Source organism: Ixodes scapularis, unplaced genomic scaffold (genome assembly GCF_016920785.2).
Source record: "Ixodes scapularis isolate PalLabHiFi unplaced genomic scaffold, ASM1692078v2 PGA_scaffold10__122_contigs__length_95168666, whole genome shotgun sequence".
Classification (NCBI taxonomy): domain Eukaryota; kingdom Metazoa; phylum Arthropoda; class Arachnida; order Ixodida; family Ixodidae; genus Ixodes; species Ixodes scapularis.
In genome coordinates this window covers 89,914,843-89,938,604 of record NW_024609836.1, presented here as the reverse complement: position 1 = coordinate 89,938,604, position 23,762 = coordinate 89,914,843, and the positions used below count along the sequence as shown (strand labels likewise).

The window sequence follows — 23,762 nt, the reverse complement described above, 5'->3', positions numbered from 1 at the left end:
ACGACGCGATGAATGGGACCGATGAGCGCGACTCGCATAATTCCAAATTATATGCTAATGTTAAGCGGCGAACGCTTCAATTCTAGGTCGAGCGGTTTAATCCGGCTCTGCTTCGAATCTCACGGCTGTGCTGGATTGTTCTTAAGGTAAACGGTAAAGTTTGAAGTAGATAGTTTAAGTAAAGTTTTTCGTACCCTTTTTGTCAGAAAACGACACTCGATTGTCGGAGGGAAGATTATTCATTTATCAAGCGCGTAGCGTTATCGGGACTAAGCTGTTACATGTCTTTCTTTTTTAAAAAATTTTCATGGCATTCGTTTTTTTAAGGAAAAAATCTTAATTCGTGATTGCCCTATGGTTGTGCACCAAGGTTTGCGTGTTTTTATTCTATTCTTTGTTTCAGAAAAAGCTCAAGTGTAGTGAAAGCCTGTGAGACAAAGGAGAGCATAAACACGTGCTGGAGGCGTAAAGTCACAGCGCGATTGGATAACCCCAGCGCATGCGCAGAAAGACTGCGAATGGCGTGACGTCACGCTTTCGGCACTGCTTGATTGGCCCCTCGGCTCGTACCGTTGGCTGCGCTCAGATAGAAAGTGATACGAAGTATGGTTCTCCACTAATAGAATAGAGTGGAATGGAGGAAAATATGTTAGAATAGAATGGAATAGAACAAAATCTTCGTGTTGTTTCGTACAACTGATACGGGAGACAAGGACGAAAAGCTGTAATTGCAACTTGACAGAGGTTTCAGTCCCCCCCAATTCCCATCTACAGTGAACTCTGAATTCTGTTTTCATTCCCGAAACGTGTACTTCAGAATTTTTAGTGACGTAAACATAAGAGGCCCCGTTGGCAGTCGGCCAACAAGGTACTTCACGAGGAGTGTCTCTGGGTTCGTGTCTAATCGGATAAGGGTGCTGTGCGGATGGATATCCAAACCTCTCTTTTCAACGTTTGTCACAAATCGAGGCACGGCGCAAATGTTTTGGGCGCTGCAAGCGTGGTCCGAGTGCAGACGGGCTGGAGAGCCTAGATTGAAGAGAGGGGGGGGGACCATCGGCTAAACCACGGGGAGCGTTTGCTAATTAATGGCGGACGTCTCCCGCGGAGATTGGTCGCATGTGCGCTTGCGCGTGCGTTGTCGCGTGGCGAAGATGAAGGCGGGAGGAAAGGCGGAAGCATTTGCAGACGACCGGCGCTTTTCGTCACCTTTTCGCAGCCCGTATTGCAAACGCGGCCCGTGAACCACGTGACCTTCCTGACCGAGCGGTTGGAAACTTCCTGTAATATTTCTAAGATGGGGCTTCGTGTCTGCGTTCTCCAGAACTGACGTCGATTGTTTCCCTACGCAGCTCACGGGGATTTCGAAAGGCGGCGGCGTCAATCTGAAGCGTGTCAGTTGCCCTTAAGAAAATGTAACGCAACAATGGGCCGAGGGACTTCACAATGCGCGGAAGCCGTCATCGCCGTGACACCGCGCACGTGGCCGTGAGCTCACTTCTGATGCGTTTAAATCTGCGCCGCCACAAGGACTGTTTGCCTATATGCTGAACCTTCCATGTACATGGGTGCCGTTCAAGTACAATAACAACAACGTAATACTGACCCGATCCTTGTAACTTGTATACGTTAATTAAATGGGTAACTCTCTCAACTTTCTCACAATCGCCTCTATGTATGTGCTACACCGTGATTCCCTTGGCACACTATACTCATTGTTTTTTTTTTGTTTTTGTTTTCTACCAGCTCAGTTAACGGCAGTGGCGGGCAGTGGCGCGCCCTTGTGAACCTGTATAGTATCAATGGCGAAAATACGTTCATGCCTTTTGCTGTTTGGACATCTGGGCGTTGCAGCATGATACAGACCTTCTACGTCATTTTGGTTTGGTTGATTTGGTTAAAGGAAGACCAGTGTTTGGGGTTTCGAGCTCATCGATATATTGTACCCATGCCCAGGTGTTTTCGGAGTGATTGACTGCCATTCAAAGAATCGATGTACGGAGGTAGCTATAAGCCAATGAGGAGGCCGTAAATTTGCTTAGACCTAGAGTTGACGTCTACGATTTAACGCTGAGCATGACGTGTGAAACGTCGCGCTCGGCGTCGCTAGCCAGGCTGATGTTTCGGTATAAACATAATTTTGGCCACACCACTCAGCGAGATATCTTAATATGTCGACATAAATAAATAATAATATTAACAATAATAATAATAATAATGCGTGTATGATTATAATGCAACTCAATGCAAAGGTCCAAGCGGGCTGGACAAAAATGATGAAAATAGTCCCTGGAAAATGGGGACAAAGGACAAACACAAATCTCCAAACACAGCTAGGTGACAGGTGCGCGACCGAAAAAATCCGTCTGGTTCGGGTATCGAACCCGGAACCTCTTCATTTCCAGTGGAGCGTTCTATCAATTGAACTGACCAGGAGCTAGACGGCAGCTGGAAGTTAGTCAGCCTCAGTGGGTGTCCGGTGTCTCAACTGCAGAGGAAAAATTTGGCCTGTGCAGTATGACCGCTGACCTGGGCCCCTAATCTGGACACTTTGCGAAAAAGTTTGCGAGAAATCTGGCGGCTGTGATTGGTCAACGCCGCACTTGACCTTGGCGCCGGCCAATCATAGCCGCTAGATTTCTCGCCGTCTTTCTCGCCGAGTGTCCAGATTAGGGCCCCTGTGGTCTTTAACATGCATCATGCGTGTGGTGAGACGTGACCGCACGCCGGTACGATGCTCATCCAGATGTAAACGGACATGGGTGGGGATTTAATCTGATATCCTTGGGAGCGCGAGTTTTCGCTCCACGTGCTCCGAGCTGGAGCCCTAATCTGGACACTTGGCGAAAAAGTCGGCGAGAAATCTGGCGGCTGTGATTGGTCAACGCCGCACTTGACCTTGGCGCCGGCCAATCATAGCCGCTAGATTTCTCGCCGTCTTTCTCGCCGAGTGTCCAGATTAGGGCCCCTGTGGTCTTTAGCATGCATCATGCGTGTGGTGAGACGCGACCGCACGCCGGTACGATGCTCATCCAGATGTAAACGGACATGGGTGGGGATTTAATCTGATATCCTTGGGAGCGCGAGTTTTCGCTCCACGTGCTCCGAGCTGGAGCCCTAATCTGGACACTTGGCGAAAAAGTTTGCGAGAAATCTGGCGGCTGTGATTGGTCAACGCCGCACTTGACCTTGGCGCCGGCCAATCATAGCCGCTAGATTTCTCGCCGTCTTTCTCGCCGAGTGTCCAGATTAGGGCCCCTGTGGTCTTTAGCATGCATCATGCGTGTGGTGAGACGCGACCGCACGCCGGTACGATGCTCATCCAGATGTAAACGGACATGGGTGGGGATTTAATCTGATATCCTTGGGAGCGCGAGTTTTCGCTCCACGTGCTCCGAGCTGGAGCCCTAATCTGGACACTTGGCGAAAAAGTTTGCGAGAAATCTGGCGGCTGTGATTGGTCAACGCCGCACTTGACCTTGGCGCCGGCCAATCATAGCCGCTAGATTTCTCGCCGTCTTTCTCGCCGAGTGTCCAGATTAGGGCCCCTGTGGTCTTTAGCATGCATCATGCGTGTGGTGAGACGCGACCGCACGCCGGTACGATGCTCATCCAGATGTAAACGGACATGGGTGGGGATTTAATCTGATATCCTTGGGAGCACGAGTTTTCGCTCCACGTGCTCCGAGCTGGAGCCCTAATCTGGACACTTGGCGAAAAAGTTTGCGAGAAATCTGGCGGCTGTGATTGGTCAACGCCGCACTTGACCTTGGCGCCGGCCAATCATAGCCGCTAGATTTCTCGCCGTCTTTCTCGCCGAGTGTCCAGATTAGGGCCCCTGTGGTCTTTAGCATGCATCATGCGTGTGGTGAGACGCGACCGCACGCCGGTACGATGCTCATCCAGATGTAAACGGACATGGGTGGGGATTTAATCTGATATCCTTGGGAGCACGAGTTTTCGCTCCACGTGCTCCGAGCTGGAGCCCTAATCTGGACACTTTGCGAAAAAGTTTGCGAGAAATCTGGCGGCTGTGATTGGTCAACGCCGCACTTGACCTTGGCGCCGGCCAATCATAGCCGCTAGATTTCTCGTCGTCTTTCTCGCCGAGTGTCCAGATTAGGGCCCCTGTGGTCTTTAGCATGCATCATGCGTGTGGTGAGACGCGACCGCACGCCGGTACGATGCTCATCCAGATGTAAACGGACATGGGTGGGGATTTAATCTGATATCCTTGGGAGCACGAGTTTTCGCTCCACGTGCTCCCAGCTGGAGCCCTAATCTGGACACTTGGCGAAAAAGTTTGCGAGAAATCTGGCGGCTGTGATTGGTCAACGCCGCACTTGACCTTGGCGCCGGCCAATCATAGCCGCTAGATTTCTCGCCGTCTTTCTCGCCGAGTGTCCAGATTAGGGCCCCTGTGGTCTTTAGCATGCATCATGCGTGTGGTGAGACGCGACCGCACGCCGGTACGATGCTCATCCAGATGTAAACGGACATGGGTGGGGATTTAATCTGATATCCTTGGGAGCACGAGTTTTCGCTCCACGTGCTCCCAGCTGGAGCCCTAATCTGGACACTTGGCGAAAAAGTTTGCGAGAAATCTGGCGGCTGTGATTGGTCAACGCCGCACTTGACCTTGGCGCCGGCCAATCATAGTCGCTAGATTTCTCGCCGTCTTTCTCGCCGAGTGTCCAGATTAGGGCCCCTGTGGTCTTTAGCATGCATCATGCGTGTGGTGAGACGCGACCGCACGCCGGTACGATGCTCATCCAGATGTAAACGGACATGGGTGGGGATTTAATCTGATATCCTTGGGAGCACGAGTTTTCGCTCCACGTGCTCCGAGCTGGAGCCCTAATCTGGACACTTGGCGAAAAAGTTTGCGAGAAATCTGGCGGCTGTGATTGGTCAACGCCGCACTTGACCTTGGCGCCGGCCAATCATAGCCGCTAGATTTCTCGCCGTCTTTCTCGCCGAGTGTCCAGATTAGGGCCCCTGTGGTCTTTAGCATGCATCATGCGTGTGGTGAGACGCGACCGCACGCCGGTACGATGCTCATCCAGATGTAAACGGACATGGGTGGGGATTTAATCTGATATCCTTGGGAGCGCGAGTTTTCGCTCCACGTGCTCCGAGCTGGAGCCCTAATCTGGACACTTGGCGAAAAGGTTTGCGAGAAATCTGGCGGCTGTGATTGGTCAACGCCGCACTTGACCTTGGCGCCGGCCAATCATAGCCGCTAGATTTCTCGCCGTCTTTCTCGCCGAGTGTCCAGATTAGGGCCCCTGTGGTCTTTAGCATGCATCATGCGTGTGGTGAGACGCGACCGCACGCCGGTACGATGCTCATCCAGATGTAAACGGACATGGGTGGGGATTTAATCTGATATCCTTGGGAGCACGAGTTTTCGCTCCACGTGCTCCGAGCTGGAGCCCTAATCTGGACACTTGGCGAAAAAGTTTGCGAGAAATCTGGCGGCTGTGATTGGTCAACGCCGCACTTGACCTTGGCGCCGGCCAATCATAGCCGCTAGATTTCTCGCCGTCTTTCTCGCCGAGTGTCCAGATTAGGGCCCCTGTGGTCTTTAGCATGCATCATGCGTGTGGTGAGACGCGACCGCACGCCGGTACGATGCTCATCCAGATGTAAACGGACATGGGTGGGGATTTAATCTGATATCCTTGGGAGCACGAGTTTTCGCTCCACGTGCTCCGAGCTGGAGCCCTAATCTGGACACTTTGCGAAAAAGTTTGCGAGAAATCTGGCGGCTGTGATTGGTCAACGCCGCACTTGACCTTGGCGCCGGCCAATCATAGCCGCTAGATTTCTCGTCGTCTTTCTCGCCGAGTGTCCAGATTAGGGCCCCTGTGGTCTTTAGCATGCATCATGCGTGTGGTGAGACGCGACCGCACGCCGGTACGATGCTCATCCAGATGTAAACGGACATGGGTGGGGATTTAATCTGATATCCTTGGGAGCACGAGTTTTCGCTCCACGTGCTCCCAGCTGGAGCCCTAATCTGGACACTTGGCGAAAAAGTTTGCGAGAAATCTGGCGGCTGTGATTGGTCAACGCCGCACTTGACCTTGGCGCCGGCCAATCATAGCCGCTAGATTTCTCGCCGTCTTTCTCGCCGAGTGTCCAGATTAGGGCCCCTGTGGTCTTTAGCATGCATCATGCGTGTGGTGAGACGCGACCGCACGCCGGTACGATGCTCATCCAGATGTAAACGGACATGGGTGGGGATTTAATCTGATATCCTTGGGAGCACGAGTTTTCGCTCCACGTGCTCCCAGCTGGAGCCCTAATCTGGACACTTGGCGAAAAAGTTTGCGAGAAATCTGGCGGCTGTGATTGGTCAACGCCGCACTTGACCTTGGCGCCGGCCAATCATAGTCGCTAGATTTCTCGCCGTCTTTCTCGCCGAGTGTCCAGATTAGGGCCCCTGTGGTCTTTAGCATGCATCATGCGTGTGGTGAGACGCGACCGCACGCCGGTACGATGCTCATCCAGATGTAAACGGACATGGGTGGGGATTTAATCTGATATCCTTGGGAGCACGAGTTTTCGCTCCACGTGCTCCGAGCTGGAGCCCTAATCTGGACACTTTGCGAAAAAGTTTGCGAGAAATCTGGCGGCTGTGATTGGTCAACGCCGCACTTGACCTTGGCGCCGGCCAATCATAGCCGCTAGATTTCTCGCCGTCTTTCTCGCCGAGTGTCCAGATTAGGGCCCCTGTGGTCTTTAGCATGCATCATGCGTGTGGTGAGACGCGACCGCACGCCGGTACGATGCTCATCCAGATGTAAACGGACATGGGTGGGGATTTAATCTGATATCCTTGGGAGCACGAGTTTTCGCTCCACGTGCTCCGAGCTGGAGCCCTAATCTGGACACTTGGCGAAAAAGTTTGCGAGAAATCTGGCGGCTGTGATTGGTCAACGCCGCACTTGACCTTGGCGCCGGCCAATCATAGCCGCTAGATTTCTCGCCGTCTTTCTCGCCGAGTGTCCAGATTAGGGCCCCTGTGGTCTTTAGCATGCATCATGCGTGTGGTGAGACGCGACCGCACGCCGGTACGATGCTCATCCAGATGTAAACGGACATGGGTGGGGATTTAATCTGATATCCTTGGGAGCACGAGTTTTCGCTCCACGTGCTCCGAGCTGGAGCCCTAATCTGGACACTTTGCGAAAAAGTTTGCGAGAAATCTGGCGGCTGTGATTGGTCAACGCCGCACTTGACCTTGGCGCCGGCCAATCATAGCCGCTAGATTTCTCGCCGAGTGTCCAGATTAGGGCCCCTGTGGTCTTTAGCATGCATCATGCGTGTGGTGAGACGCGACCGCACGCCGGTACGATGCTCATCCAGATGTAAACGGACATGGGTGGGGATTTAATCTGATATCCTTGGGAGCGCGAGTTTTCGCTCCACGTGCTCCGAGCTGGAGCCCTAATCTGGACACTTTGCGAAAAAGTTTGCGAGAAATCTGGCGGCTGTGATTGGTCAACGCCGCACTTGACCTTGGCGCCGGCCAATCATAGCCGCTAGATTTCTCGCCGTCTTTCTCGCCGAGTGTCCAGATTAGGGCCCCTGTGGTCTTTAACATGCATCATGCGTGTGGTGAGACGCGACCGCACGCCGGTACGATGCTCATCCAGATGTAAACGGACATGGGTGGGGATTTAATCCGATATCCTTGGGAGCGCGAGTTTTCGCTCCACGTGCTCCGAGCTGGAGCCCTAATCTGGACACTTGGCGAAAAAGTTTGCGAGAAATCTGGCGGCTGTGATTGGTCAACGCCGCACTTGACCTTGGCGCCGGCCAATCATAGCCGCTAGATTTCTCGCCGTCTTTCTCGCCGAGTGTCCAGATTAGGGCCCCTGTGGTCTTTAACATGCATCATGCGTGTGGTGAGACGCGACCGCACGCCGGTACGATGCTCATCCAGATGTAAACGGACATGGGTGGGGATTTAATCTGATATCCTTGGGAGCGCGAGTTTTCGCTCCACGTGCTCCGAGCTGGAGCCCTAATCTGGACACTTGGCGAAAAAGTTTGCGAGAAATCTGGCGGCTGTGATTGGTCAACGCCGCACTTGACCTTGGCGCCGGCCAATCATAGCCGCTAGATTTCTCGCCGTCTTTCTCGCCGAGTGTCCAGATTAGGGCCCCTGTGGTCTTTAGCATGCATCATGCGTGTGGTGAGACGCGACCGCACGCCGGTACGATGCTCATCCAGATGTAAACGGACATGGGTGGGGATTTAATCTGATATCCTTGGGAGCACGAGTTTTCGCTCCACGTGCTCCGAGCTGGAGCCCTAATCTGGACACTTTGCGAAAAAGTTTGCGAGAAATCTGGCGGCTGTGATTGGTCAACGCCGCACTTGACCTTGGCGCCGGCCAATCATAGCCGCTAGATTTCTCGCCGTCTTTCTCGCCGAGTGTCCAGATTAGGGCCCCTGTGGTCTTTAGCATGCATCATGCGTGTGGTGAGACGCGACCGCACGCCGGTACGATGCTCATCCAGATGTAAACGGACATGGGTGGGGATTTAATCTGATATCCTTGGGAGCACGAGTTTTCGCTCCACGTGCTCCGAGCTGGAGCCCTAATCTGGACACTTTGCGAAAAAGTTTGCGAGAAATCTGGCGGCTGTGATTGGTCAACGCCGCACTTGACCTTGGCGCCGGCCAATCATAGCCGCTAGATTTCTCGTCGTCTTTCTCGCCGAGTGTCCAGATTAGGGCCCCTGTGGTCTTTAGCATGCATCATGCGTGTGGTGAGACGCGACCGCACGCCGGTACGATGCTCATCCAGATGTAAACGGACATGGGTGGGGATTTAATCTGATATCCTTGGGAGCACGAGTTTTCGCTCCACGTGCTCCCAGCTGGAGCCCTAATCTGGACACTTGGCGAAAAAGTTTGCGAGAAATCTGGCGGCTGTGATTGGTCAACGCCGCACTTGACCTTGGCGCCGGCCAATCATAGCCGCTAGATTTCTCGCCGTCTTTCTCGCCGAGTGTCCAGATTAGGGCCCCTGTGGTCTTTAGCATGCATCATGCGTGTGGTGAGACGCGACCGCACGCCGGTACGATGCTCATCCAGATGTAAACGGACATGGGTGGGGATTTAATCTGATATCCTTGGGAGCACGAGTTTTCGCTCCACGTGCTCCCAGCTGGAGCCCTAATCTGGACACTTGGCGAAAAAGTTTGCGAGAAATCTGGCGGCTGTGATTGGTCAACGCCGCACTTGACCTTGGCGCCGGCCAATCATAGTCGCTAGATTTCTCGCCGTCTTTCTCGCCGAGTGTCCAGATTAGGGCCCCTGTGGTCTTTAGCATGCATCATGCGTGTGGTGAGACGCGACCGCACGCCGGTACGATGCTCATCCAGATGTAAACGGACATGGGTGGGGATTTAATCTGATATCCTTGGGAGCACGAGTTTTCGCTCCACGTGCTCCGAGCTGGAGCCCTAATCTGGACACTTTGCGAAAAAGTTTGCGAGAAATCTGGCGGCTGTGATTGGTCAACGCCGCACTTGACCTTGGCGCCGGCCAATCATAGCCGCTAGATTTCTCGCCGTCTTTCTCGCCGAGTGTCCAGATTAGGGCCCCTGTGGTCTTTAGCATGCATCATGCGTGTGGTGAGACGCGACCGCACGCCGGTACGATGCTCATCCAGATGTAAACGGACATGGGTGGGGATTTAATCTGATATCCTTGGGAGCACGAGTTTTCGCTCCACGTGCTCCGAGCTGGAGCCCTAATCTGGACACTTGGCGAAAAAGTTTGCGAGAAATCTGGCGGCTGTGATTGGTCAACGCCGCACTTGACCTTGGCGCCGGCCAATCATAGCCGCTAGATTTCTCGCCGAGTGTCCAGATTAGGGCCCCTGTGGTCTTTAGCATGCATCATGCGTGTGGTGAGACGCGACCGCACGCCGGTACGATGCTCATCCAGATGTAAACGGACATGGGTGGGGATTTAATCTGATATCCTTGGGAGCGCGAGTTTTCGCTCCACGTGCTCCGAGCTGGAGCCCTAATCTGGACACTTTGCGAAAAAGTTTGCGAGAAATCTGGCGGCTGTGATTGGTCAACGCCGCACTTGACCTTGGCGCCGGCCAATCATAGCCGCTAGATTTCTCGCCGTCTTTCTCGCCGAGTGTCCAGATTAGGGCCCCTGTGGTCTTTAACATGCATCATGCGTGTGGTGAGACGCGACCGCACGCCGGTACGATGCTCATCCAGATGTAAACGGACATGGGTGGGGATTTAATCTGATATCCTTGGGAGCGCGAGTTTTCGCTCCACGTGCTCCGAGCTGGAGCCCTAATCTGGACACTTGGCGAAAAAGTTTGCGAGAAATCTGGCGGCTGTGATTGGTCAACGCCGCACTTGACCTTGGCGCCGGCCAATCATAGCCGCTAGATTTCTCGCCGTCTTTCTCGCCGAGTGTCCAGATTAGGGCCCCTGTGGTCTTTAGCATGCATCATGCGTGTGGTGAGACGCGACCGCACGCCGGTACGATGCTCATCCAGATGTAAACGGACATGGGTGGGGATTTAATCTGATATCCTTGGGAGCACGAGTTTTCGCTCCACGTGCTCCCAGCTGGAGCCCTAATCTGGACACTTGGCGAAAAAGTTTGCGAGAAATCTGGCGGCTGTGATTGGTCAACGCCGCACTTGACCTTGGCGCCGGCCAATCATAGTCGCTAGATTTCTCGCCGTCTTTCTCGCCGAGTGTCCAGATTAGGGCCCCTGTGGTCTTTAGCATGCATCATGCGTGTGGTGAGACGCGACCGCACGCCGGTACGATGCTCATCCAGATGTAAACGGACATGGGTGGGGATTTAATCTGATATCCTTGGGAGCACGAGTTTTCGCTCCACGTGCTCCGAGCTGGAGCCCTAATCTGGACACTTTGCGAAAAAGTTTGCGAGAAATCTGGCGGCTGTGATTGGTCAACGCCGCACTTGACCTTGGCGCCGGCCAATCATAGCCGCTAGATTTCTCGCCGTCTTTCTCGCCGAGTGTCCAGATTAGGGCCCCTGTGGTCTTTAGCATGCATCATGCGTGTGGTGAGACGCGACCGCACGCCGGTACGATGCTCATCCAGATGTAAACGGACATGGGTGGGGATTTAATCTGATATCCTTGGGAGCACGAGTTTTCGCTCCACGTGCTCCGAGCTGGAGCCCTAATCTGGACACTTGGCGAAAAAGTTTGCGAGAAATCTGGCGGCTGTGATTGGTCAACGCCGCACTTGACCTTGGCGCCGGCCAATCATAGCCGCTAGATTTCTCGCCGAGTGTCCAGATTAGGGCCCCTGTGGTCTTTAGCATGCATCATGCGTGTGGTGAGACGCGACCGCACGCCGGTACGATGCTCATCCAGATGTAAACGGACATGGGTGGGGATTTAATCTGATATCCTTGGGAGCGCGAGTTTTCGCTCCACGTGCTCCGAGCTGGAGCCCTAATCTGGACACTTTGCGAAAAAGTTTGCGAGAAATCTGGCGGCTGTGATTGGTCAACGCCGCACTTGACCTTGGCGCCGGCCAATCATAGCCGCTAGATTTCTCGCCGTCTTTCTCGCCGAGTGTCCAGATTAGGGCCCCTGTGGTCTTTAACATGCATCATGCGTGTGGTGAGACGCGACCGCACGCCGGTACGATGCTCATCCAGATGTAAACGGACATGGGTGGGGATTTAATCTGATATCCTTGGGAGCGCGAGTTTTCGCTCCACGTGCTCCGAGCTGGAGCCCTAATCTGGACACTTGGCGAAAAAGTTTGCGAGAAATCTGGCGGCTGTGATTGGTCAACGCCGCACTTGACCTTGGCGCCGGCCAATCATAGCCGCTAGATTTCTCGCCGTCTTTCTCGCTGAGTGTCCAGATTAGGGCCCCTGTGGTCTTTAACATGCATCATGCGTGTGGTGAGACGCGACCGCACGCCGGTACGATGCTCATCCAGATGTAAACGGACATGGGTGGGGATTTAATCTGATATCCTTGGGAGCGCGAGTTTTCGCTCCACGTGCTCCGAGCTGGAGCCCTAATCTGGACACTTGGCGAAAAAGTTTGCGAGAAATCTGGCGGCTGTGATTGGTCAACGCCGCACTTGACCTTGGCGCCGGCCAATCATAGCCGCTAGATTTCTCGCCGAGTGTCCAGATTAGGGCCCCTGTGGTCTTTAACATGCATCATGCGTGTGGTGAGACGCGACCGCACGCCGGTACGATGCTCATCCAGATGTAAACGGACATGGGTGGGGATTTAATCTGATATCCTTGGGAGCGCGAGTTTTCGCTCCACGTGCTCCGAGCTGGAGCCCTAATCTGGACACTTTGCGAAAAAGTTTGCGAGAAATCTGGCGGCTGTGATTGGTCAACGCCGCACTTGACCTTGGCGCCGGCCAATCATAGCCGCTAGATTTCTCGCCGTCTTTCTCGCCGAGTGTCCAGATTAGGGCCCCTGTGGTCTTTAACATGCATCATGCGTGTGGTGAGACGCGACCGCACGCCGGTACGATGCTCATCCAGATGTAAACGGACATGGGTGGGGATTTAATCTGATATCCTTGGGAGCGCGAGTTTTCGCTCCACGTGCTCCGAGCTGGAGCCCTAATCTGGACACTTGGCGAAAAAGTTTGCGAGAAATCTGGCGGCTGTGATTGGTCAACGCCGCACTTGACCTTGGCGCCGGCCAATCATAGCCGCTAGATTTCTCGCCGTCTTTCTCGCCGAGTGTCCAGATTAGGGCCCCTGTGGTCTTTAACATGCATCATGCGTGTGGTGAGACGCGACCGCACGCCGGTACGATGCTCATCCAGATGTAAACGGACATGGGTGGGGATTTAATCTGATATCCTTGGGAGCGCGAGTTTTCGCTCCACGTGCTCCGAGCTGGAGCCCTAATCTGGACACTTGGCGAAAAAGTTTGCGAGAAATCTGGCGGCTGTGATTGGTCAACGCCGCACTTGACCTTGGCGCCGGCCAATCATAGCCGCTAGATTTCTCGCCGTCTTTCTCGCCGAGTGTCCAGATTAGGGCCCCTGTGGTCTTTAACATGCATCATGCGTGTGGTGAGACGCGACCGCACGCCGGTACGATGCTCATCCAGATGTAAACGGACATGGGTGGGGATTTAATCTGATATCCTTGGGAGCGCGAGTTTTCGCTCCACGTGCTCCGAGCTGGAGCCCTAATCTGGACACTTGGCGAAAAAGTTTGCGAGAAATCTGGCGGCTGTGATTGGTCAACGCCGCACTTGACCTTGGCGCCGGCCAATCATAGCCGCTAGATTTCTCGCCGTCTTTCTCGCCGAGTGTCCAGATTAGGGCCCCTGTGGTCTTTAACATGCATCATGCGTGTGGTGAGACGCGACCGCACGCCGGTACGATGCTCATCCAGATGTAAACGGACATGGGTGGGGATTTAATCTGATATCCTTGGGAGCGCGAGTTTTCGCTCCACGTGCTCCGAGCTGGAGCCCTAATCTGGACACTTGGCGAAAAAGTTTGCGAGAAATCTGGCGGCTGTGATTGGTCAACGCCGCACTTGACCTTGGCGCCGGCCAATCATAGCCGCTAGATTTCTCGCCGTCTTTCTCGCCGAGTGTCCAGATTAGGGCCCCTGTGGTCTTTAGCATGCATCATGCGTGTGGTGAGACGCGACCGCACGCCGGTACGATGCTCATCCAGATGTAAACGGACATGGGTGGGGATTTAATCTGATATCCTTGGGAGCACGAGTTTTCGCTCCACGTGCTCCGAGCTGGAGCCCTAATCTGGACACTTTGCGAAAAAGTTTGCGAGAAATCTGGCGGCTGTGATTGGTCAACGCCGCACTTGACCTTGGCGCCGGCCAATCATAGCCGCTAGATTTCTCGCCGTCTTTCTCGCCGAGTGTCCAGATTAGGGCCCCTGTGGTCTTTAGCATGCATCATGCGTGTGGTGAGACGCGACCGCACGCCGGTACGATGCTCATCCAGATGTAAACGGACATGGGTGGGGATTTAATCTGATATCCTTGGGAGCGCGAGTTTTCGCTCCACGTGCTCCGAGCTGGAGCCCTAATCTGGACACTTGGCGAAAAAGTTTGCGAGAAATCTGGTGGCTGTGATTGGTCAACGCCGCACTTGACCTTGGCGCCGGCCAATCATAGCCGCTAGATTTCTCGCCGTCTTTCTCGCCGAGTGTCCAGATTAGGGCCCCTGTGGTCTTTAGCATGCATCATGCGTGTGGTGAGACGCGACCGCACGCCGGTACGATGCTCATCCAGATGTAAACGGACATGGGTGGGGATTTAATCTGATATCCTTGGGAGCGCGAGTTTTCGCTCCACGTGCTCCGAGCTGGAGCCCTAATCTGGACACTTGGCGAAAAAGTTTGCGAGAAATCTGGCGGCTGTGATTGGTCAACGCCGCACTTGACCTTGGCGCCGGCCAATCATAGCCGCTAGATTTCTCGCCGAGTGTCCAGATTAGGGCCCCTGTGGTCTTTAGCATGCATCATGCGTGTGGTGAGACGCGACCGCACGCCGGTACGATGCTCATCCAGATGTAAACGGACATGGGTGGGGATTTAATCTGATATCCTTGGGAGCGCGAGTTTTCGCTCCACGTGCTCCGAGCTGGAGCCCTAATCTGGACACTTGGCGAAAAAGTTTGCGAGAAATCTGGCGGCTGTGATTGGTCAACGCCGCACTTGACCTTGGCGCCGGCCAATCATAGCCGCTAGATTTCTCGCCGAGTGTCCAGATTAGGGCCCCTGTGGTCTTTAGCATGCATCATGCGTGTGGTGAGACGCGACCGCACGCCGGTACGATGCTCATCCAGATGTAAACGGACATGGGTGGGGATTTAATCTGATATCCTTGGGAGCGCGAGTTTTCGCTCCACGTGCTCCGAGCTGGAGCCCTAATCTGGACACTTGGCGAAAAAGTTTGCGAGAAATCTGGCGGCTGTGATTGGTCAACGCCGCACTTGACCTTGGCGCCGGCCAATCATAGCCGCTAGATTTCTCGCCGTCTTTCTCGCCGAGTGTCCAGATTAGGGCCCCTGTGGTCTTTAGCATGCATCATGCGTGTGGTGAGACGCGACCGCACGCCGGTACGATGCTCATCCAGATGTAAACGGACATGGGTGGGGATTTAATCTGATATCCTTGGGAGCGCGAGTTTTCGCTCCACGTGCTCCGAGCTGGAGCCCTAATCTGGACACTTTGCGAAAAAGTTTGCGAGAAATCTGGCGGCTGTGATTGGTCAACGCCGCACTTGACCTTGGCGCCGGCCAATCATAGCCGCTAGATTTCTCGCCGTCTTTCTCGCCGAGTGTCCAGATTAGGGCCCCTGTGGTCTTTAACATGCATCATGCGTGTGGTGAGACGCGACCGCACGCCGGTACGATGCTCATCCAGATGTAAACGGACATGGGTGGGGATTTAATCTGATATCCTTGGGAGCGCGAGTTTTCGCTCCACGTGCTCCGAGCTGGAGCCCTAATCTGGACACTTGGCGAAAAAGTTTGCGAGAAATCTGGCGGCTGTGATTGGTCAACGCCGCACTTGACCTTGGCGCCGGCCAATCATAGCCGCTAGATTTCTCGCCGTCTTTCTCGCCGAGTGTCCAGATTAGGGCCCCTGTGGTCTTTAACATGCATCATGCGTGTGGTGAGACGCGACCGCACGCCGGTACGATGCTCATCCAGATGTAAACGGACATGGGTGGGGATTTAATCTGATATCCTTGGGAGCGCGAGTTTTCGCTCCACGTGCTCCGAGCTGGAGCCCTAATCTGGACACTTGGCGAAAAAGTTTGCGAGAAATCTGGCGGCTGTGATTGGTCAACGCCGCACTTGACCTTGGCGCCGGCCAATCATAGCCGCTAGATTTCTCGCCGTCTTTCTCGCCGAGTGTCCAGATTAGGGCCCCTGTGGTCTTTAACATGCATCATGCGTGTGGTGAGACGCGACTGCACGCCGGTACGATGCTCATCCAGATGTAAACGGACATGGGTGGGGATTTAGTCTGATATCCTTGTGAGCGCGAGTTTTCGCTCCACGTGCTCCGAGCTGGAGCCCTAATCTGGACACTTGGCGAAAAAGTTTGCGAGAAATCTGGCGGCTGTGATTGGTCAACGCCGCACTTGACCTTGGCGCCGGCCAATCATAGCCGCTAGATTTCTCGCCGTCTTTCTCGCCGAGTGTCCAGATTAGGGCCCCTGTGGTCTTTAACATGCATCATGCGTGTGGTGAGACGCGACCGCACGCCGGTACGATGCTCATCCAGATGTAAACGGACATGGGTGGGGATTTAATCTGATATCCTTGGGAGCGCGAGTTTTCGCTCCACGTGCTCCGAGCTGGAGCCCTAATCTGGACACTTTGCGAAAAAGTTTGCGAGAAATCTGGCGGCTGTGATTGGTCAACGCCGCACTTGACCTTGGCGCCGGCCAATCATAGCCGCTAGATTTCTCGCCGTCTTTCTCGCCGAGTGTCCAGATTAGGGCCCCTGTGGTCTTTAACATGCATCATGCGTGTGGTGAGACGCGACCGCACGCCGGTACGATGCTCATCCAGATGTAAACGGACATGGGTGGGGATTTAATCTGATATCCTTGGGAGCGCGAGTTTTCGCTCCACGTGCTCCGAGCTGGAGCCCTAATCTGGACACTTGGCGAAAAAGTTTGCGAGAAATCTGGCGGCTGTGATTGGTCAACGCCGCACTTGACCTTGGCGCCGGCCAATCATAGCCGCTAGATTTCTCGCCGTCTTTCTCGCCGAGTGTCCAGATTAGGGCCCCTGTGGTCTTTAACATGCATCATGCGTGTGGTGAGACGCGACTGCACGCCGGTACGATGCTCATCCAGATGTAAACGGACATGGGTGGGGATTTAATCTGATATCCTTGGGAGCACGAGTTTTCGCTCCACGTGCTCCGAGCTGGAGCCCTAATCTGGACACTTGGCGAAAAAGTCGGCGAGAAATCCGATGGCTCTGATTGGCCGGCGCCAAGGTCAAGTGCGGCGTTGGCCAATCACGGCCGCCAGATTCCTCTCCGACTTTTTCGCCAAGTGTCCGGATTAGGGCCCCTGGTGTGCGCTAGCCTCACGGTGGCTAGCCCCTAGCCCCACTCAGCCACTGAACCCCCTCCCCGTAATAGACCGGTCTCACCAGCCAGTTTGACTACGCGACCGCTGTCGCAATGCATCGAGGGAACCTCAACCTTTTTATACGTGTGACAACCTCGCTGGAGCTCTGCACACGTGGAGCACGAGACGAACCCTTTCGTCCACTGCCGTTCGCCTCCTGTGAACTAAAGTTATAACCGCGTCACGCATGCACTAAACGGTTGATGAGATCGGTCATAGCCTCCTCTATACTAACAGAGCCTGGCAGTTCGACGACGGAGCCGTAGAGTGCCCGGTCGCAGATTTGGAGCGAGAGGATCTCGTAGCGCCACAGAGCATCAGAGAGCCATTTCTCGGGGAACCTGGTAGGTCAGCGCACAGCTTTTGCAGCGGCGAAAACCCAAAACACACTTGTTCGCTCGGGAGAGGTGTATTTCAGCGTCTCGCCGCAGCGGGGCGCCAGTCACGTGCCTCTACTCTCATCCGTTGTCTGCCGCTCCACCTTTTCAATTTCGACGGCCGCCTCTCGTGGCGATCCGCCAGGCTTTGTCAGTATATAGGAGGCTATGGATAGGTCTATTGGCTTTTTTGGGTGATCTGTGCGAAAAAAGACGGGCGGACATCTTTTTCACTCTACCACTGTACATTCAAGTACTGTTGAGACTAGGGCTGGGCAAACCGATTAATCGAATAATACTCTAATCGCGATTAAAAAGTGCAACCGCTTAATCGCTTAAACTTTGATGAACCAAAAGAAAGTAAAAATGAAGCGCTTTAACCTCACAGACGTGGACGACGTGTATGAAGGGCAACATTTATATCAAATCTTAGAATAACGTTATTTGTAGGGACGAGATTTTTACCTCCAGACAAGCGCAGAAGGTTACACGCGTACCACAAGCCACTTCAAGACCGTTCCAGTGTCCGTTAGGCACAGAAGAGACTATATTGAACAACCAAAGGAGGCTGCTCTTGCCGGAGAATATCAAAGAACCTCTTCGCTTCATGCAGCTGAAGTAATAATCTCTGAATGTGAATGTGTTTTGAACTGTTCTTAACTACACATCGAGATTGATTCATAATTGAACTTGTATATTGCACCGTTTATCGCATATCAGGGGAAGGCGAAACAATAATACTAAACGTTAATTTTTAGTAATATGCATAGAAACAAGGGAGACCAATTAATCGATTAATTGATCGATTAAAGGGCAATTATTAACCGGGTTAAAACTACCAAGTGATACCCAGCCCTAGTTGAGGGTGTAATTGGTGGCCGGTTCAGTCGGTTGTCACGAGACCCTACTCCACTGCAACGACCGTGAAAGAAAGTAAGAAAAAAATTCCAGCCTTTCCACTCTGGTGAAGAAGGAAGAGCAGTGGAGCTGTAGCTTCTGTTTTCGGTGTTGGCTTTTCAGGCGAGCGACATGCTTTTCTTTCGTAAGAGAATCTGAAGCGCTCGACGCAGTGGAACTTGGGGCGATAGCGGCCTCTCGGCGGTTGCGGAACCATTCGCGCTGCTGCGCACATCGCCGCTCTTCTTCCTCCGAAGAAACGTCGCCGCCATCTATGAGCGACGGCGGCAACCAGTTTTCTGTTTGCCACCGTCGCTCATAGATGGCGGTAGCTGTCCAGAGTTCGGTGTCATCACTTCTAATCCGGGTAGAACTTCAAACGGCTGCTTTTCGGCGCGAAAGTTTGAAAGTATCGCGGTTTATTTCGTGTTTCCTTCTCTTCCAAAGATCTCCGCCTTTTCACCGTGATGCATCCGCGGTGCCCAAGGACGCCAGCCGAACTTAGCTCACGCATCGAGCACGAGCAGCAGTGCGTAGCTCGGACGAATGCGCTCGTCGACATTCAATCCATCGACGAAGATTTGGATTCGTGTTCGTGGCCGCTGAGTGCCGCGAAGGCACCATCGCTTGCGAAGGACGAATTTCGCAGTGCGCTTAAAAACCACGGTGGAAGCTTGGAGTCATCGCATCCGGTGCCCATGTCACTTTTGAGTTGGGGCTTAAGCCTAAGGAGAAAGAAGTTAAAAAAATGAAAGACGTTTACAAAGCTCTGTACTGCGAAACTAGAGCGCAGCTCTTGAGGAGGAGGGGGAGGGCACGCCCCTCCTCCTCTCTCTTCCCTCCTCCCCTCCCCTCCTCATCCTTTCCTCCTCCTGTCATCCTGCCGCTGAATTTTCAATTCAATTCAATGTATTTTTATTCAGACAACATACATCAGACAGTTGTCTAGGGGGCCTTCGCAAAAGGCAATTAAAAATGCCTGACGAGGCGTCGACCCCCCCCCCCCCCCCCCTCCCGCACATCACTCAGCGTGGCACACACGAAGGCAGAATAATGAAAACTTGCGAAACACAAACAACTATATGAAAACCATAAGCTAACAATACACGAGTTCATGCACGCGCATGTTCATGGGTGACGTGCCATAAAATCGCCACGGCATTTTCCCCGCTAATTTTAGCGAGGAAACTGAATTGGTGTCGAGGTCACGTGACTTCAATTTTCCCTTTAAATATAGCTGGGAAACTTCCCCGGTAAATTTAGCCGGAAACGTTTTCCGCTAAATTTAGCGGAACAATTTTCCCTCTAAGTTTAGCGATACGATGCACATGCAAAGACGTCGGCGGGGTATCGTGTATCGTTATCGGAGCAATCGGAACGATCTACTAAAACGCCCTTATATGTAGATTCCGTAGACCGTATTCAACGTCCCGCAAACCTCTACGTAACCCACTACGAGGTCCGGAACACTACTGACAAGGCTGGCCGCGCGCGTGCGCAGTAGAAGCCAGGTTGTTGTGGTAAGCGAAGCGGAGGGAGGGCGGGGAGGTTGTCTATCTGTGTGTGTGTGTGGGGGGGGGGGGGGGGGGTGGAGGGAGTGGTGCGGGAGAGGGGGGGGGGGGGCGTGGATACGAAAGCTCTTTAATGCGGCCTAGGTCTAACTGGCCGTAGCCTCTTATATAGTGACAAAGCCTGGCAGATCGCTACGAGAAGTGGCTACCGAAGTGGAAAAGGTTAAAGCGGCAGACAACGGATAAGAGGAGAGCCACGTGACTAGCGCCCGCTGCGGCGAGACCCCGAAACACACTTCTCCCCAGCGAACAAGTGTGTTTCGGGTCCTCGCCGCTGCAAAAGCTGTGCGCTGACGTCCAGGTTCCCCGAGACTTGGCTCTTTGATGCTCTGTGCTACCAGATCATCGCATGCTTCAAATCTGCGACCGGGCACTCTGTGTGGCTCCGCCGTCGAACTGCCGGGCTTTGCGAGTATAGAGGAGGCTACGCACTAGCTGTGGGGCGTGCGTTACGTAAGTTTCTTGCTGGTGACTCCAACTTCCTGCTCCGTGAACCTCGATATAATAATGCAACCATTTTAACGGCACTACCGCCTGCTCGGCCCGTTGTGCGGGCCTTTCTGCAGCATCGGTTCCTTGCAGGTGTCTTCTGGTCGTCCCGGTGCGTCCCTTCTAGCGCGCAGCCATGACCAGCAGCGGCGGCGAGGTGCGCCAGATCGTAGTATCCGTGCCGAGCGAGTGCTGCTCGGACCACCGGAACGGGCACTCGATGCCCCCGCTACGAGATCATCAGCGTACGGGAAAGGCACGGACGCTTCCGCAAGGCGGTGCCCCCTGCTGCCGGTGCCAGTGGCTGTGGTCCTCTGCGTCCTCAACGTCATCCTGCCCGGAATCGGTGAGTGCACACACACACATCCCGTCTGCAATGGGTCCTTTTAATAGACTCTTTTCAAAAAGATGACCCTACAATATGGCAAAGCAGATCGATGCATGGTCTCTTTTGCAGGCGCTACTGTGGTTTCAGATCTACCAGAGGGGGGTCATTTCGCATCTTCAGAGTTTCCCGTATGGACAACCGACTTCGAAGAAAAGCGTTTAATAAGGCTGAATCGATCGTTTCCTTTTTTGGTGGTCGCTGATTTGCCTCAAACTTGGCTCGGCGCGCCGATAGCCACGGCTGTACCAGTCCCCCAAGTATCGTGTGAATAGGAAACATTCTGGGCCAAGTTATTGATTTTTTGCATTTCTTTCTCATCGTGTTTCTGAAAAAGAGAGCTTCTACTGGCAGCACTAAAGTGTGACGACAGAAATAGTACACTAATAAAAATAGTGCTTTTAAACGCTTTTCTTCGCCCCTATAGCTCTCTTTCATCTCGTGAAGACGGTTTCGACTCAATAACTATCGCCCCGTGGAGCACTAGAAAGGCAGTTGGGCATTGGAAAACTTTTTTACATAAAAGAAAAAAGGTTTAAGGAACCCCTCATAGACTTTTTACGAAGAACTCTTCGAGGGAAAGCTTAAAAAGAACTGTTTTAGGGTGCAAAATACGGGCAAGCCGAAGAACCCCTAAAAGTTATTTTACGACCAGATTTCTTTTTCTTTTTTCTTTTTTTGTGGGCAAAAGTGGACAAAAAATTACGTTCCTACCTCATTATAATACGTTTGATGGTGGGAAAAGGATGTTTAGAAACTCAATCACTCAGAAGCACGAAAAAAAAACACAAAAAAAACGTGCCACAGGCTTTGTGTTATCAGACTATACCTGCGCGACCAGAATGCCTGTACCATAGTCGAGACAATGAATAGTAAGGCTGGGCAATTGATCGATTAAGCAGCCCATTCACCGATGAATGCTTTAATCTCGATGAAATTTTTAACCGGTTAATCGGGAAAATTGTGACGAAGGAAACGAAAGTAAAAATTACACGCTTTCACCACACAGACGCGGAGGGATACATCGGTATGAAGGACTCAGTTTAGGTAAAATTTCAATCCAAAGTAAACTGTAGGGGCGAGATTTGTGACTCCGGATTAGGGGGGGGGGGGGGGGGGGGGGGGTGCAGAAGGTTAGGTTGCCTCATTAGTTGAAGTAATATTGTGTGAAGGTGAGTGCCTTCGGAACTGTTCTTAACTACATACATATCGAGGTTGATTGATCAAAATTTTATAATGCGCCGTTTATCACGTTTTTAGCAAAAGCACACACACACACAAAAAGGCATTATATTACCTTTTTAAAAATATTATGCATAGAAATCAACGAGACCGATTAATAGATTAATTAATCGATGAAAGGGTGGCTATTAATCGGGTTAAAAATATTAATCGACGCACAGCCCCAATAAATTGCATTGTATATGCACGCGGAATGAATCGCCGCATGTCACATTATTCACGCGAAGTTTTGCGGCGTAACGAGCCTCGATAATTTCGCTGAGGCCACTTAAATTATCGGACACAGTTAGAAGACGTAGAATCAACAATTCGAACGTCAAAAAGGGCAAAGGGACTAACACCGACGCCGACGACATCGCAGTTCAATGGCTTGTTTATGCGCGACGGCGATCTTCTTGCCCACACTCCATCGCGCATGCGCGGCGCCGGTGGCGTCCGCTAGGGGCGCTCCGGTTTGTTTGTAAACATGAATTGGTGTATAGGATGCTTATTTACGTGAAAAGGATCCCTTGCAAACCATTGCGCACCTGACTTCTTTTTTTTCTTAACGCATGTGTTACGCAGAAAGACAATCTGATGAGGAGAGACGCAAGGCACCTTTCGTGAGAAAAAAGCTCCCTTCTTCCGTTGTCGGGCGTCGCGTACACAGATAAACCCACTCAACTTTCTGACGTCATACACGTACGGTGGCGCTGTTGTCGGCATTGTGCACGGATATGATTTCGTCTCGCACGAATATGATTTCGGCGTAAGACGCTGGGCCGTGTCGGTGTATATAATCTCGCTCTCGTAAGAAGCGAAAATGTCTCTTAGAACGCTAGTTTTTTTCTTGTTTCTTTGTGTGCCTTTCTAGGGAAGGTGCGAGATACAGGAGATACAGGTGTTCGCATGAAAAGTTTGAAATTGATACCCCGCAGTAAATAACCGCAATCGAGCGGCGCGCATCCTTCTTTCACAAGCTTCCGGTTTCCTTCAAAAAAGAGAAATATATATGTATGTATATATATATATATATATATATATATATATATATATATATTGATATATATATATTAAGTCGCGGTCATACTGCGATTACATCGTACAGAAGACAGGCTGCAGAAACTGTCTGAGCCCCTAAGGTGTGCTTCTTCCTTATATAATTAACGGTCAGATTGGTCTAACAACAAAACAAAAACTGTCTTTACAGGCACTTAAAGCACATGTGCTTGGAACATGCCTGGCGCCTGTACGCGTAGAATTCTGTCATCAGGTCTACATGCAGCGACTACCGGGGCTTTTCTACGGTGTATACAGTGACTGCGACTTCATGCTCGCCCTCGCCCCCATCTCATTTTTCCGTAATGTAGACGTAGTCTTCTCTCTGACCGCTATTCGGCACCAAATATATTCGACCGAGACGATGATACGCTAAGCCGAGGATAGGTAGACGTTTTGAAATGCGATCCGTGAACTTGGGGAAAGGTTAATAATGTTCGCCGATTTTAGAGGCTGTTCGCCACTCCCCGTAGATGAGGGGGCGATCGTCCCAATGTTGTCGCGAATGACAAATGATGAGGCGGCGAATATCTGGAGGAACTAAACGTGTAATGGGGCGAACTTGTGCCCAAAACGAAATGGAAGGATAGCGTCGCA

The 23,762-nt window shown here is 52.6% G+C and overlaps 1 protein-coding gene across 1 annotated transcript in view; it reads left to right on the top strand.

Moving 5' to 3' along the window:
* The window catches only part of LOC8035642 (protein stum homolog), a 198,864-nt gene that overhangs the window by 8,963 nt on the left and 166,139 nt on the right, over positions 1-23,762 (top strand). The window contains exon 2 of the mRNA XM_042288626.1: positions 20,594-20,846. Within this exon, the coding sequence (XP_042144560.1) occupies positions 20,594-20,846 (253 nt within the window). The remainder of the gene's footprint in view (positions 1-20,593; positions 20,847-23,762) is intronic.